Source organism: Anolis carolinensis, chromosome 2, assembly GCF_035594765.1.
Source record: "Anolis carolinensis isolate JA03-04 chromosome 2, rAnoCar3.1.pri, whole genome shotgun sequence".
Classification (NCBI taxonomy): Eukaryota; Metazoa; Chordata; class Lepidosauria; order Squamata; family Dactyloidae; genus Anolis; species Anolis carolinensis.
In genome coordinates this window covers 80,678,749-80,692,075 of record NC_085842.1, presented here as the reverse complement: position 1 = coordinate 80,692,075, position 13,327 = coordinate 80,678,749, and the positions used below count along the sequence as shown (strand labels likewise).

The 13,327-nt window shown below is 39.8% G+C and overlaps 1 protein-coding gene across 3 annotated transcripts in view; it reads right to left on the bottom strand.

Moving 5' to 3' along the window:
• The window catches only part of pcbp4 (poly(rC) binding protein 4), a 97,479-nt gene that overhangs the window by 25,893 nt on the left and 58,259 nt on the right, over positions 1-13,327 (bottom strand). For 2 of the 3 annotated variants that reach the window (XM_062970061.1, XM_062970062.1), the window contains exon 13: positions 50-177. In XM_062970061.1, coding sequence (XP_062826131.1) covers positions 50-177 — 128 coding nt within the window. Of the gene's footprint in view, positions 1-49; positions 178-12,146; positions 13,207-13,327 lie in introns of those variants that run through there. The other variant, XM_003217567.4, reaches the window with a different exon arrangement.

The window sequence follows — 13,327 nt, the reverse complement described above, 5'->3', positions numbered from 1 at the left end:
TTAGTGCAAAGCAAAGTCAGATTAAGGGCCAAAAATTGGGTATACTTACCAGAGATCTCATGCATCATGAAGACAGCAGCACCAGATGTGTATGTTGTTGTTTTCATGTAGATGCAGCCTTCGTTTGTGTGTTCATCATTCATAGTTTTTGTCATCTTGGCCACGCACTGATATTGCCTGGAAACACATATCCCGGTTTTGTGAAATGGTGTGTGGAGGGATATGTGATGATACTCTAAAACACTAGATTATCTTGGTCAATAAAGATACACACAGTTTGCTCCATCCTATGAGATGCAGCCATTTGAAGCTGCTATGCCGAATGCACAGTACCAGTGCCACCCCTGCCCCCAGCTTTGCATCAGTCCATAAATGAAATGGCAAAATCTGTTCACAACTGTTTTGGTCAACATACGGTAAGTTGGTTCGATCAAAGAAGCACCTAGCTTTAATTGTTTCCACGTCTGCTGGCATACTTATCAAATGTGAAATGCAATTATCAAAAGCTGTCTAGGTGAACACTTCCAAAAGCAAATACTGCAGAAAGCTTCTGCATTCATCCACAATGGTTCATGAAGGTTTCTGTTTTCCAATAGCTGCAATTCAGAGAGCTGCCTCCTTGTGTCTGGAAGAGATGCTGTCACGACCCAGGCTGCAGAGCACCAATAACCATACACAGAGGCCAGAATCTATCTAATATCTTTATTAAGGAAATAAGTAAAGGCAATAAAAATAAGTGTAGAATATAGTTCAGAAGATGACCTTTCAGGAAAGGTCAAATATAGTCCAGGAAAACAATGTCCAATATGAAATAGTAAGGTCCAAAGTTGTAATCCAGTAACCGAAACACTCACTTTGCCAAGCAAAGTGAGGGGAGATGACAAGGTCCTTTAGTCCATGAAACTTAGGCAAGGCAAGGAAATAGCTTGATTCTTGGTACACAAAGCTTGATTCAAGGCAACAAGGAATGAGGAACAGGGACAAGATCCGTGGTAAATACTTGGCAAGGTCCGGGAAGCAAGGCAAGGTCCTGGAAAGCAAGGCTGAGTCCTAGGTAGCAAGGCAAGGTCCGCGAAGCAAAACAAGGCTGGAAACAGGAACGAAGGCTTGGAAACGGGAGTAGCGCTGTCCACACACAACCTACTCCGGTAGCTGACGAATTGACTCCGCAAGATTCCTACGGGGCAAGGAACCTAAATAGGGTCTCGTTTTCCCACCAAAGAACACTTCTCTGGGGAACCAGAACCGAAAGTCAATCTCTGTATCCAGATGCATGACTCCCTAAAGGTTCTCATGAAAGCAGTCTTAATCAGCTGAATGCCTGGCTGCGATTCTCAGGCTTCTGCGATTAGCCTGTTGAACTCCTTTTTGTTGTTGATAATAACTACGGCGAGAAAATGGGGGAGATTCTGACTCAGGGCTTGTTTGGCAGATTTCTGGAAGGCAAACCTCCTGCAGGTGCAAGGGCTCCAATTCTGGCTGGGAAAGTTCCAATTCTGGCTGAAACGGTGGAAAAACCAAGTTTTCCTCTTCATCTGTCTCAACAGCGCTAGGAACGGGACTACATGGCCCATGAGTCATCACAGATGCTGAGATGAAGCTCTGCCACAATTCTGCAAGGCCAATTCCTGCATCACGTTTTTATTCACACAGAAGCACTGCATAAGGACCTGTGCATTTTTGTAATATGTGAGTGGTTAAATATCTGTCCAGTTTGAGATATTGGATAATGGCTGCTGTGAGGATCTTCAATGGAATTGTATGACATTTATTTAAAGATTTATATCCCATTCTAAATAATAATAGGGAAGTGCATCAGTTAAAAACATTTTTTTTGAAAGTTCAAGGGCTCAAAAAAACAAAAAACAACCCCGCAATGGTGTAACCATTTCTAGTTATATGATTATATTTCTACAGTACCTTTATTACAGTACCATCATTACTATTACAACCAGCTTTATCATACATAACTACTATTAGGGCCGGTGCCTCTGGTGGCGCAACTGGTTAAACCCTTGTGCTGGCAGGACTGCTGACTGGTCAACAGTTCAAATCTAAAAAGCAGGGTGAGCTCCTGTCTGTCAGCTACAGCTTCCCATGCGGGGACATGAGAGAAGCCTCCCACAGGATGGTAAAACATCAAAACATCTGGGTGTCTCCTGGGAAACGTCCTTACAGACGGCCAATTCTCTCACACCAGAAATGATTTGCAGTTTCTCAAGTCACTCCTGACAAAAAAAAACTGTTAGGGCCAGGAATGAGTGGACTATTAGGAATATTAGCTGTTTTGAATGAGTGCACGGGATATCTCACAAAGGACTGTAAACCTTCCATTGCATGTTCATGGTGATAAAATTAGCTCAGTTGGTCCGCCATCTCTACAGAATCTGTATCCACAAATTCAACTATCCATAGACTGACAATATTTTTTCAAAACCAACTTTGATTTTGCCATTTGATATAAAGGACGCCATTTCATTATGCCATTGTATACAATGGGACTTGGACATCTACAGATTTTTGTATCTACAGGAGGCCCTGAAACTAAACCCTAGTGTTTGAGAGAGGAAAAGAAGGTGGCAGGAGATCTGTATGAACAAATTATAACGGTAAAAGAAGAAATAGTAGAGGAAATTTTCCAAACATGGAGAATGGACATGGAAATTGAGAGGGAAGATATACAAAGGGAAATAAGTAATATAGCAAAAGAAAAGTACAATGTATTAAGGGAAGCAAGAAGGAAAATGTTACAAAAAATGGTACAGAACTCCTGCACAACTTTCACGGTTTTTACCAGGGATGAAAGATAGGTGTTGGCACGGTTGTGAACAAAGAGGGGTGTTCAATCATATGATATGGGAGTGCGATCGGGTGCAAGAATACTGGAGAATGATTGAAGGAGAAATCAATAGAATGCTAAATCTACAAATAGTAATAGTTAATAGAAATGTACTACATGCAAGGATAACAGAAGTGAAGAATATACAAAAAGAAAAAATGATTGACAAATTAATAGCATGTGCACAAATTGTTTTAGTGAGCGGTTGGAAAGATAAAACAAAATGGACTCTGACTAATTGGTATAAGTATATAGTTGATATGTTAAATGTAGAAATCACAAATTGCAAATGGAATAATATAGATAAAATTGAAAATATTGCAATAATCAAGGGGATGTGGGAACCAGTTAAGAACTATTTAGAGAATGTACTAAGATGTGGAGTGGAAAAATTAAGATTGAGATTGATATTTCAAATGTAACTTCTGTAGTTTGTTGTATAAAGTGTATGTACAAGGAGGGGAGGGTGGGCGGGTGGGAGTGGGATAAAATGACAAAACAACAATAAAAAAAATTAGGGAAAAGAAAAAAAAAGAAACGAAACCCTAGTGGACATCAAGGCCTAACTGCATTTGTTTTATTATTACAGCTATTAAACTGGCAATTTGCTTTGTCCTCAGTATGTTTTCAGGATACCCAATTTGGGAATCTCCAGTTCTCATCTTCCTTTCTTTCCTCAGGATTTTCCTCAAGCAGAGCCTGCTATCAATCCATCTCCCAGGAAAGTGTGTCAATGAATCTGTGAGCAGCCTGGCTTTTCTCCTCCCATTTGACCCCAATTCTTTGTTAGTTATACATACTGCATGAGCCAGGGGGGAAATTGCAATCCCCCCTGGTTCTTGCAGTTGTTTCTACTGACCTGATTACTATTCCATCTGTCACATCACATACTCTTTTACACGTTGTATCTGTAAGCATTCCATTGTGTGTGTATGAATCTTCAAGTCACCTGCCCTATTTGTGGTGATTCCACAAATTTCATAGAATTTAATTATGCAAGGAATACTCAGGAAATTATGTTGCCAGCGCTTTCCTCTGAAGTGTTGCCTTAAAGCACCTGGTATTCATTGGTAGTCTCCCATCCAAGTGCTAACCAGAGCTGACCATGCTGAGGTTCCAAGATCAGATGAAAACTGGTGACTCTAGGGTATTCAGGCCTCATTTACTAGCATATGTAGGCCTCATTTATGAGGAGGAAACTTGATCTTTAAATAATGTGAATATAGTGATCTGGATAGCCCATTCAATATTTCATTTCTAGTTTGAAAGGAATATGATATACTGCTAGAGAGTAGGAGGAGGAGGAGCTAGCGTGGGGGTTTGTGTGTTGGACTAGGACTCTGGGAGATGAGATTTCAAATCCCTGCTTGGTCATACAAACCCAGTAGGTGACCTTGGACCACTTATACTCTCTCAGCCTAAGAGAAAAGCAATAGTAACCCCTCCCCACAAACAAATCTTACCAAGAAAACTGTCTTATAGTTTCAGTTAAGGATCATTATAAGTTGGAAATGATGTAAGGTAAACATCAAAAAAGCAGGTGCCATAGAAACAAGCAACTAATCACAGTTGTTTGGTCAGACACTGGAACTCTCTGGCTGGGAAGTCTGGATGTGTCTCTATAAACTGCAAATCCCAGGATTTCCTAAGATGCTGCCTATGGATTTTTGTGCTATTTTTTTTGTAATGTGAAAATTCCCCATGATGATTGATACTAGTAGATCCTATTTTCTAACATTGATCCTGTGGTGCTACATGAGTCACCTATCGCAATATATTTCTGAAATAATTTGGGTTTCAGAATGCACATAGTAATAAAAAGAATTCAAGGCCTTTGAGGTCCAGGCCTAATAGTCCCTAGTAGAATAGAGAAGATGCCTAGAAATATTAGAGACTTCCATGTTGCTCAGTGGTTCTCAACCTGGCTGGGATTTCTTGGAGTTGTAGGCCAAAACACCTGGGGACCCACAGGTTGAGAACCACTGCTATAGATCAAACGTGGGCAGATGTTGTTAGATTGCAACTTCAGTCCTATCCAATTAATGGTGAGGCAGTCACAACTCTGCATTAATAGCACCTGGAGAGTTATATATATTCCTTTTTGCTCCTATTGAAAGATATAAATCAGCGTCAAAGGGTTGTTCTGGAATTCCAACACATTAAGGGTCCAAGTCTAAACACACTTATTAGGATGTAAGTCCCACTAAAAGTAGGACTCATCTTTAGTAATCTGGGGTAATATTTAGGTGCTTGCTGAAGGTAAAGGAGACAGAATGTGCAACAGATCAATGGCTTCCAGTCTTGGAAAGTTATTGGACTTGAATTCCTAAAAGCTCCAGCCAGTATAGCCAGGATTTTTGGGGAGTGGTTTGACTCTGGAGATCAGGGTTTGAATCCTCACTCAGCCATGGAAGCCCGCGTGGTGACCTTGGACAAGTCACATTCTTTCAGCCTTGGAGGAAGGCAAAGGCAAAAACTTTTCCGAACTAATCTTGTCAAGGTTCACTTTATGGTTGCCATAAGTCAGAAATGAGTTGAAGACACACAACACTCTGACAACATCTGGGAACTGATGAAGGAATCTAATGCTTGAGTTCCAAACAGCTCCAGCAGGGGCCAGTGTGTTCACAAGGACTCCACCAACGCGGTCCCAGAAGATGTCTTCCTCAGATGCACACAGATTTTACAAGCCCTTATCTGCCCAGGAAATAAGAGTGTTCCTAAGTGGCAGCATGTGATAGTATCCCATCACACTGCTTATTACACAGGAGAGATAGCTGTGGCAAGCAAACAGCCCTTTCTCAGTTGCTGTAGCAACCAAAAGCATAAAGCAAGGAGAGCTCTTGCCTTGCTAAAATTATTATTCGCTCAGCAACAGGCTGTGTTCATTACATATGGACTGGCCAACGGCACATTGTGTCTGTATGTGCCACCAAGTCCCCTGTGGACTTATGGATTTTTTAACTTCAAATTCTTTATGTAAAAAACACAACTAAAGAAAACAACAATACTTATACTTCTATACATACACTTAAACATACTTAAACAACTACTACAATTTCTCCTAAAAACATACATCCCTACTCTAATTACATGTAACTCTAAAATAGAAACATACATATATAAATCAGTTTTTAAAAGGACTGTCTCCTTTTGCCAAAAAGATTACCTTTTGAAGGTTTCTCTATAGTTTAACATTTATCTTATATCCAGCAAATTATTTACTTCTGTTTATTGGTATATTAACAAATGAATATTCCAACAGTTCATATCTCCAAAACTGTACATAAAATGTTTTTCTTTCATATATGCCGTATTCATAAAACTCTTTTAAGAATGCGTCTGGTGATTAACTCCGCAAAAAAAATAGTTAACTTGTCCATTTCTGTTAGTTCCTTCCCACATCTTCACTGTCCAATCTGCCATAGTTGGCATTTAACATTATTGGATAATGTAAATTTTAGTCCCTTCTGACACATTTTCCATTTCTTTAATTCTATATTACAGCCCAAATTCTGTGCCTGCTTTGTTTTCTGATAAGAAGAAAGAGAGGAGTATTATTTTCTGGCCAGAAGTATGCAGACATTATCAAACTCTTTTTTGTTTTCTTGCTATATGTGTATGTAACTTATAGCAACCCCATGAATTTCATGGGGTTTTCTTAGGCAAGGAATCTTCAGAGGCGCTTTTGCCCTTTCCTTCCTCTGAAATATTACCTGAAGTAAACAGATGTTGCAAATGTCAATGGAAGTTCTGATACATGTACCGTGTTTCCCTGAAAATAAGACAGGGTCTTATATTAATTTTTGCTCCCAAAAATGCTCTAGGTCTTATTTTCAGGTGATGTCTTATTTTTCCGTGAAGAATTCACATTAATTGTTGAACAAAAAAATGAACATTTATTATATACTATACAATAGTTGTCATGTCATCACAAACCAACATAACCAAACAAACTGAATCCTATCAAGAATTTTTTGTTACTACCATTATTTCCATGTACAACACTCTATGGTACGTACATTTACTGATCCTACATGCTCTGGTGTTTTGTATTGCGGACATGCTTCCAAACAAAAACTTTTCTAGGTCTTACTTTCAGGGGAGGCCTTATATTTAGCAATTCAGCAAAACCTCTACTAGGTCTTATTTTCTGGGGATGTCTTATTTTGGGGGAAACAGGGTAGTTCTAGATTTGGTTTTTAAAAAAATTGCTGGCAATTCCTGGCAATAGTTGCAAATTCCATTCTCAAACTCTAGTTGCTTTTGTTTTTCTTTATTCTGAATATCAAAGAAAAACAACCCTAAGAATTGAACAGCTTCTTTGTAAAGAATCTCCAATCAAGTAAAAATTACAGCCCAGTCCTTCATGGTTCTTTAAACCTATTTCCTGCTGGATCCAACATAATTTATTCTCCAATAAAACCGTAATCCTTACCTGGGAGTAAGTCCCTCTCAACTCAGTTGGACATAGTTCTGTTTCTGTACATATCCATTTGCACTGGCTGTCCCTTGACCAAGAGGATGCTAGGAGGCAAAGTGGGTGGAGCCTACCCTTCCAACTGGCAACAAGGGGAAAAAACAGTTCTTTCTCTTCCTCTAATTTGGGCTTTATTTTTCTTGTTTTTTTTTTGTTTTTGTTTGAAAGACATATTTTGGATGACTATGTCTTTTGTGGCCAAATTTAGTGTGATTTGGTTCAGTGGTTTTGTTGTTTACTCGCTCCTACATTACATTTATATATATATAATATTTATATGTGTGTGTGTGTGTGTGTACATTACATTTATATATATATATATAAATTATTATTATTATTTTATATACATAACCATTGTTACCATACTTTTTCCTTTTCCATTCCCTTCTCCCTCCCCACACCCACCCATCCCCCTTCCCTGTTGACACCTGAATCCTTTTTTTTCTCGTTACATGAGCCGTCTTTCCATTCTCTCTAATTTTTTCTTCCAGCTTTCATTATCTGGTTTAACAGTCTGTAGCCATCTGCTGAATGAGTCCATATTTCTTTAATTTTCTTCTGTTTGTCTGGCCATGTGTTGTTGTTTTTTTTGTTGTTCTTATAATGTCCATAATATCCAGCTGTATTTGATTCCACATATATTCATACCATTTTTCAAGTGTCCATTTCTTTTTATCTTTTTATCTTTCCATCCTTACGCTATTATTGTGTGTGCTGCTCTAAACATTATCATCATTAATTCTTGGTCTTGATCCTTAATTCTTCTACCACCATATATCCCTATTAACAAAATTTGCATATTTATTTCAAATTTTGTTTTAGTATGCAATTCAATCTGGTTTAGGATTTCACTCCAGAATTTTTGCATTTTTTACATTCCCACCATAGATGTGAGTACCATGTCTCCTGACTCCAACAATGCCTACTTGGCTTATTCTTCTTCCTGCTCACCCTCTCTTTACCTTCCTGAGGAAAAATTATGCTCTCCAAGAACCCAAAACAGACCAGATGCCATGCTACCTTTAAATATACAGATATCTAAATACAGTATATATACTGAACTGCAAAAGAGGGCAATATCGCTCATGCCAAACTTGTTTCTCCCTCAAACCATCACAATCCCTGGTTCTGATCCAGGCTGCAGGGCACATATTTTTCCAAGAGAGTCCTCGGGCATCCAAAAGAACTGTTTTCACTTGGAAAACAGGAATGTAATTTGTTCAAACAAGACCAGGATTGAGGTAAGGACAAATTGTTTGATTTGCCTTACTCAGGATCAGGACAACATCAGTAAATGATATTTATTTTGAATCACAAAAAAATTGAAATCTAAATGTGCTGTGTAAAGCCACTTTTTTTGCTAGTGGGGCTTTTGTGTTTTTGAATTTCCAGAAAAAGGGGGAAAATCTGTAGTATTTTCCACACTTTTAATAGAAACTTCACTGCTGCTGACGTCTTGTCATGTAGAAGCCCACCTGTCACAAGAAGATCTGGAAATTCTAGCGAACAACAATTTTAGGTAAAACATTACAAAAGTGTTATCTTTTAGAACCCCATTTACTAAACCATCCAACTCAACTGTCCAGTTTGGAAACATTTTCTTCCTTGATTCAAAGCTTTAAAGAATGTAATCGCATTACCTCTAAACAGGCAGAGTTTGCATTTTTATTAAACCAATGATAAGTTACAAAGGAGGAAAAATATAGAATTATATGTACAGCATTTTCAAAGACAAGCCAAAGAGGATTTTTTGGTGGGGGGGTGAGATTCCTCCAAGCAGCAAGGAAAGATAGGAGTATTTTGCAAGTCACACAGGAAGAATGAGAGAGATTTGTACCAGCTGGGGTACAATGCCAAAACTGGTTGATCTGCAGTAGAAAATGTTGGTTCCATTCCTTTCTTGTGGGATCAAAATATTGATATGCAGCATTACTGAGGTACATCATCTGAGAATCTGACTCAAAGAATCAGATGGGCAACTTCAATGGGCCCAGAAACTATTCCCCTCCCCATCTGCCTTTGCTGGTCTGCATCCCTGCTGACCACCCCATGAAATTTCAGCAGCCAAATTGAAATAATCGATTTAAAGCATGTAGGACATAGTGCTTTTAAGGCTGGGGCGTTGTGGTATGTTGATGTATTGTGGCAGCAATCCACAATAAACCATTTTAAAACGAACATCTATTTCTGCAAAGGGTGGTTGGGGTTTTTTTTTTTGGCCCAAAATTGACAATGCAGTTTGTTACCCAATTTCAATGGTGTTGGGAATAAACATAGTCTTGAAACTATGTGACAGGCTATATATTACCCCACCTGCCCGTCCCTGCATTGGATTTATGGACTTTACAGATTCATCTTTCATCTGTGGTGTATATTCAAGACCACCAAAGCTATTTTATTACAGAGGGAAAATCAGTTGGCAAACACAGACACCATGAGATCTTGCTTTTCTAAATCAGGAGGGGGAAACCATTGGTCTTCCAAGGTGTTGTAGACTTCAACCCCCATGATATTTTACTCCAGTCATGCTGGCTTTGGACACTGAATTTTGCAACATATGGAAGGTCAAAAATTCTTCATCTGTATTCTACTTGGTTATGTAGATATTAATTACCAAGTGAATCCAACAGTTTTACCCTTTTCAACCTGACTTTTTTCAGAATTTGAAATGGTTTCTACAAAATACAAACACAACAGGCTGAAGCTATGCATAAATGGACAGAATTATGATGATGGCTTGGGTCTCATAGCTCAGTTGTGGATAGGTTCAACATGCTATTGTTATATTTATTCTTCTTAAAAGTAACTTCTAAGCTCTGCTCTTATTTTTCCTGATATCTTTGGCATTGGAATCCAAAGGAATGTGCCCAATGTAATAAAGGGTTTACATTACTCGTGATTCCCAGAGAGGCCAGAGAAAGAACAGGATGTGGTTGAAAAGTGGATAAGTTGTGACTGCTGAGACATTACCAACAGCAGCTGAATATAACAAACCAAGTGGCTGTGGGCAGCAGAGTGGGCAGAGTTCACCAGGAAAAGCCAAGTTCAATACTGTTGCTTTTCAACAAGTTTTTCCAATTTATCCAGCAGCCACATTGCTATACAAAGATAATCCGCAGTTATAATTTGCTTTACAAAGGTAGCCTGCAGTTAATGCAGCAGTATTTGAACAAAACAACAACACATGCCCATTAATATGGGATGGCAATCAGAACCCATTTCAATAAAGCTACCAATTTACAAATCATCTAACAAACTGACCTTGTCTATATGGTACATTTAATCCATTGGGATATAATTACTGAATGTGGCAATGTGAATTACAAGATCCGCTGTTAAGATGACAGCCTATCTAGGTCTCAAGTGCCAGTTCCACTTCCAAACAGGCTGGTCCATAATACTGATCAGAACTAATCAGAATAGTCATCTGCTTCAACCTGAGGTCTCTGGGTGCCACCTCTTCGTTCACATGGTTCTGATGACACAAGCATCCTTGTGATAATGATAACCAAAGGTTTAGCAAGGGCAAACCTTTTCAGTGAGTGAAATGTGGCAGAATATATTAAATCACTAAGGCTGCTATCCTTTCTCCACTTGCAAGTGAATCCTCCTTGAGAGAGGTTTGCTGGTATTGCTTTTGCTTTGTACGCAGAAAGTCACAACTTCAATCCCTAGCATCTCCAAGTACAGCTGGGAATAATGCTTACTTAAATGATAGATGGTTGCTTATCAACCAAGATAATATTGAGTTAGACCAAAGGAAGACAACTGTTAGGGTTGGAGAACCCACCTGTCAGAGGGAGAAAACATGGTGCACCAAAATGGATCAATCCCATGCTTCTCACAATTTCTAATGGCCAATCTTTTAAACCAAAAATTTACTCTAAATGCTTCAAGAATCACTACAAAATGTGGAAGTTTAATTATGTGATCTAGCAAGATCTCCCCAAAAAATCAACCAACAACGCAGTTGGAAGTGAAGCAACATCTTTTGGTTGAACTAGAAAGCTGGTGCAAACACTAGAAAAGCTACCCCTGTGTAGTTGCTCACCCCTGAGATGGAGAAATTAACACATATGCACATCTCTTGGTGGCAATGTTTTGTGGCAATGCTCCCCCGCCCAAACTTCTTCATAAAATGCCGGGACAGCAAAATGGTGTTGGGAAACTCCATTCAGCCTACATAGTACTCTCCCCTCCTGCAAGCCAGATGGATTTATGGTGTGGCCCAGTAATAGGTGGCTTTCAGTACTCAGAGGGAGAAGGCTGAGCAAATATACTTAGGACTGGCCTGTAAGGCAACAAAACAAATTTGTGAGCACTTACAGGAGATACCACCATGTAAGAATATTCTGATAAAGTCAAAGGTACTTTATTGACAAGACAATATCTTATGTATCCTGCCAGTGAGAAATATCCTGAGGAATCTGCCATAAAATAAACAGAGGAACTGATGTCACCCACTTACAAAGTGAGCAGCTGAGATTGGCATCCAGTGCTGAAAGCTCTAATCCAAAGTATTTATGATTAGTCATTGTTCATTTTTATAATATGGAAAGCCAAATATGTGACCACAGTTGCTATGCCAGGCCCAGTCAACTTAAGAGAACATTTGGTGAAAGTGTCTCCTTCCACTCTTTTTTCTTGTAGTAATATTTTAATAAGAGGTACAATTCCAGAATCTTTCACCAACCTGCCACTTCACCCAACTGTATGGAACTACAACTTCCACAGCCCCCAAAAAGCTGCATGGAGATAATGGGACTCACAGTCCACTACAACTGGAGGGCAGCAGCTGGCTGGAGAGGATTGCCATTGAGAACCAGGTTGTAAGTTGTGAAAGCATTTATTTTCCCATTTCCTTATTTAGTTATAGTGAAACACAAGACTGCAATAATGTGCTAGGGACAAAGCATCAAAGACTTTCCTTCTTGGTAATTACATTGTATCTGGGGCATATCCCATTTCTGGTTCTATACAAACCAGAAAGCTTTTCAGTTCTGCTTTTGAAAAATGCAGTTCATGAGACACAGCAGAATACTTCCAACTATCATCACCACAGGTCTAGTGAGTACCACCTACTGCCATAATTAAGAAAAGACTTTCCCCATGATTTCAAGCTCCTCCAATATAATTCGAAGAATTTGTGTGGGAAGGGATATTGTCAAATTGTCTAAAGCAAGTATTCCTTTAAAAATACGTTGGGATCCTTCCTGAGAGAGAACTGATGGGTTTAGGGATGGTAGAGAAAAAATAACACTCCTGAGCATGGGGCGGACATTGTACAAGAGAGATAATACTATGAGACATAGAGGTTTTACTCACTGCACAGATCTCAGGTGCAAGAACAGGTGGGACCCATGCAGAAGAACCATGTCTCTGGCTGAGTCTTGGTGAGCACGATGCTCAGCAACTGTCCAGGTTATATCCTCTCCCGTCCCTTTACATTCATGTACAACTGGCTTTCCCTTCTCACACACCTTACTTACTCTTTCCCCATGGAGTCCTGCTTTGGAGTGGCCTGCTGCTGAAGCCCTCTAACAAAGCTCTCCCCCTCCCTGGCCCACAGCCCGCTTTCCTGTTTCAGTATGGGGAGAACTTCTGTCTCTCAGCCTTCTTGCTGGCATTGGCTGTGGAGATCTTGGTCGTGTAGGTGGCAAGGCTGCCATTGTGCCCCGCGGCTGAGGAAGGGGGCAGCGTCAAGAAGGGGACGGGTTTCAAGCCGATGAAGTTGGAGAGGGAGATGGCATAAGGGGCGCCAAGCAAGGCTGGGGGAGGTGCGGCCACTGCTGTCAGTGTTGGGGCTGGCGAAGGGGTGAGGGGCTGGGAGAAAGTCATGCCGAGGTCAACGGGGGGCGTCTGGGAGGTAGATTTGGCCGTCTCTAAACTGGAGAACAAGAAGGGAAAAAGAATGAGATCCATGCATGGCATACACATTCACATACACAAATGCAGACAGGTGTGGATATATACTTTGGTGTATATGTTCCACTGTATACAGCCTTGCG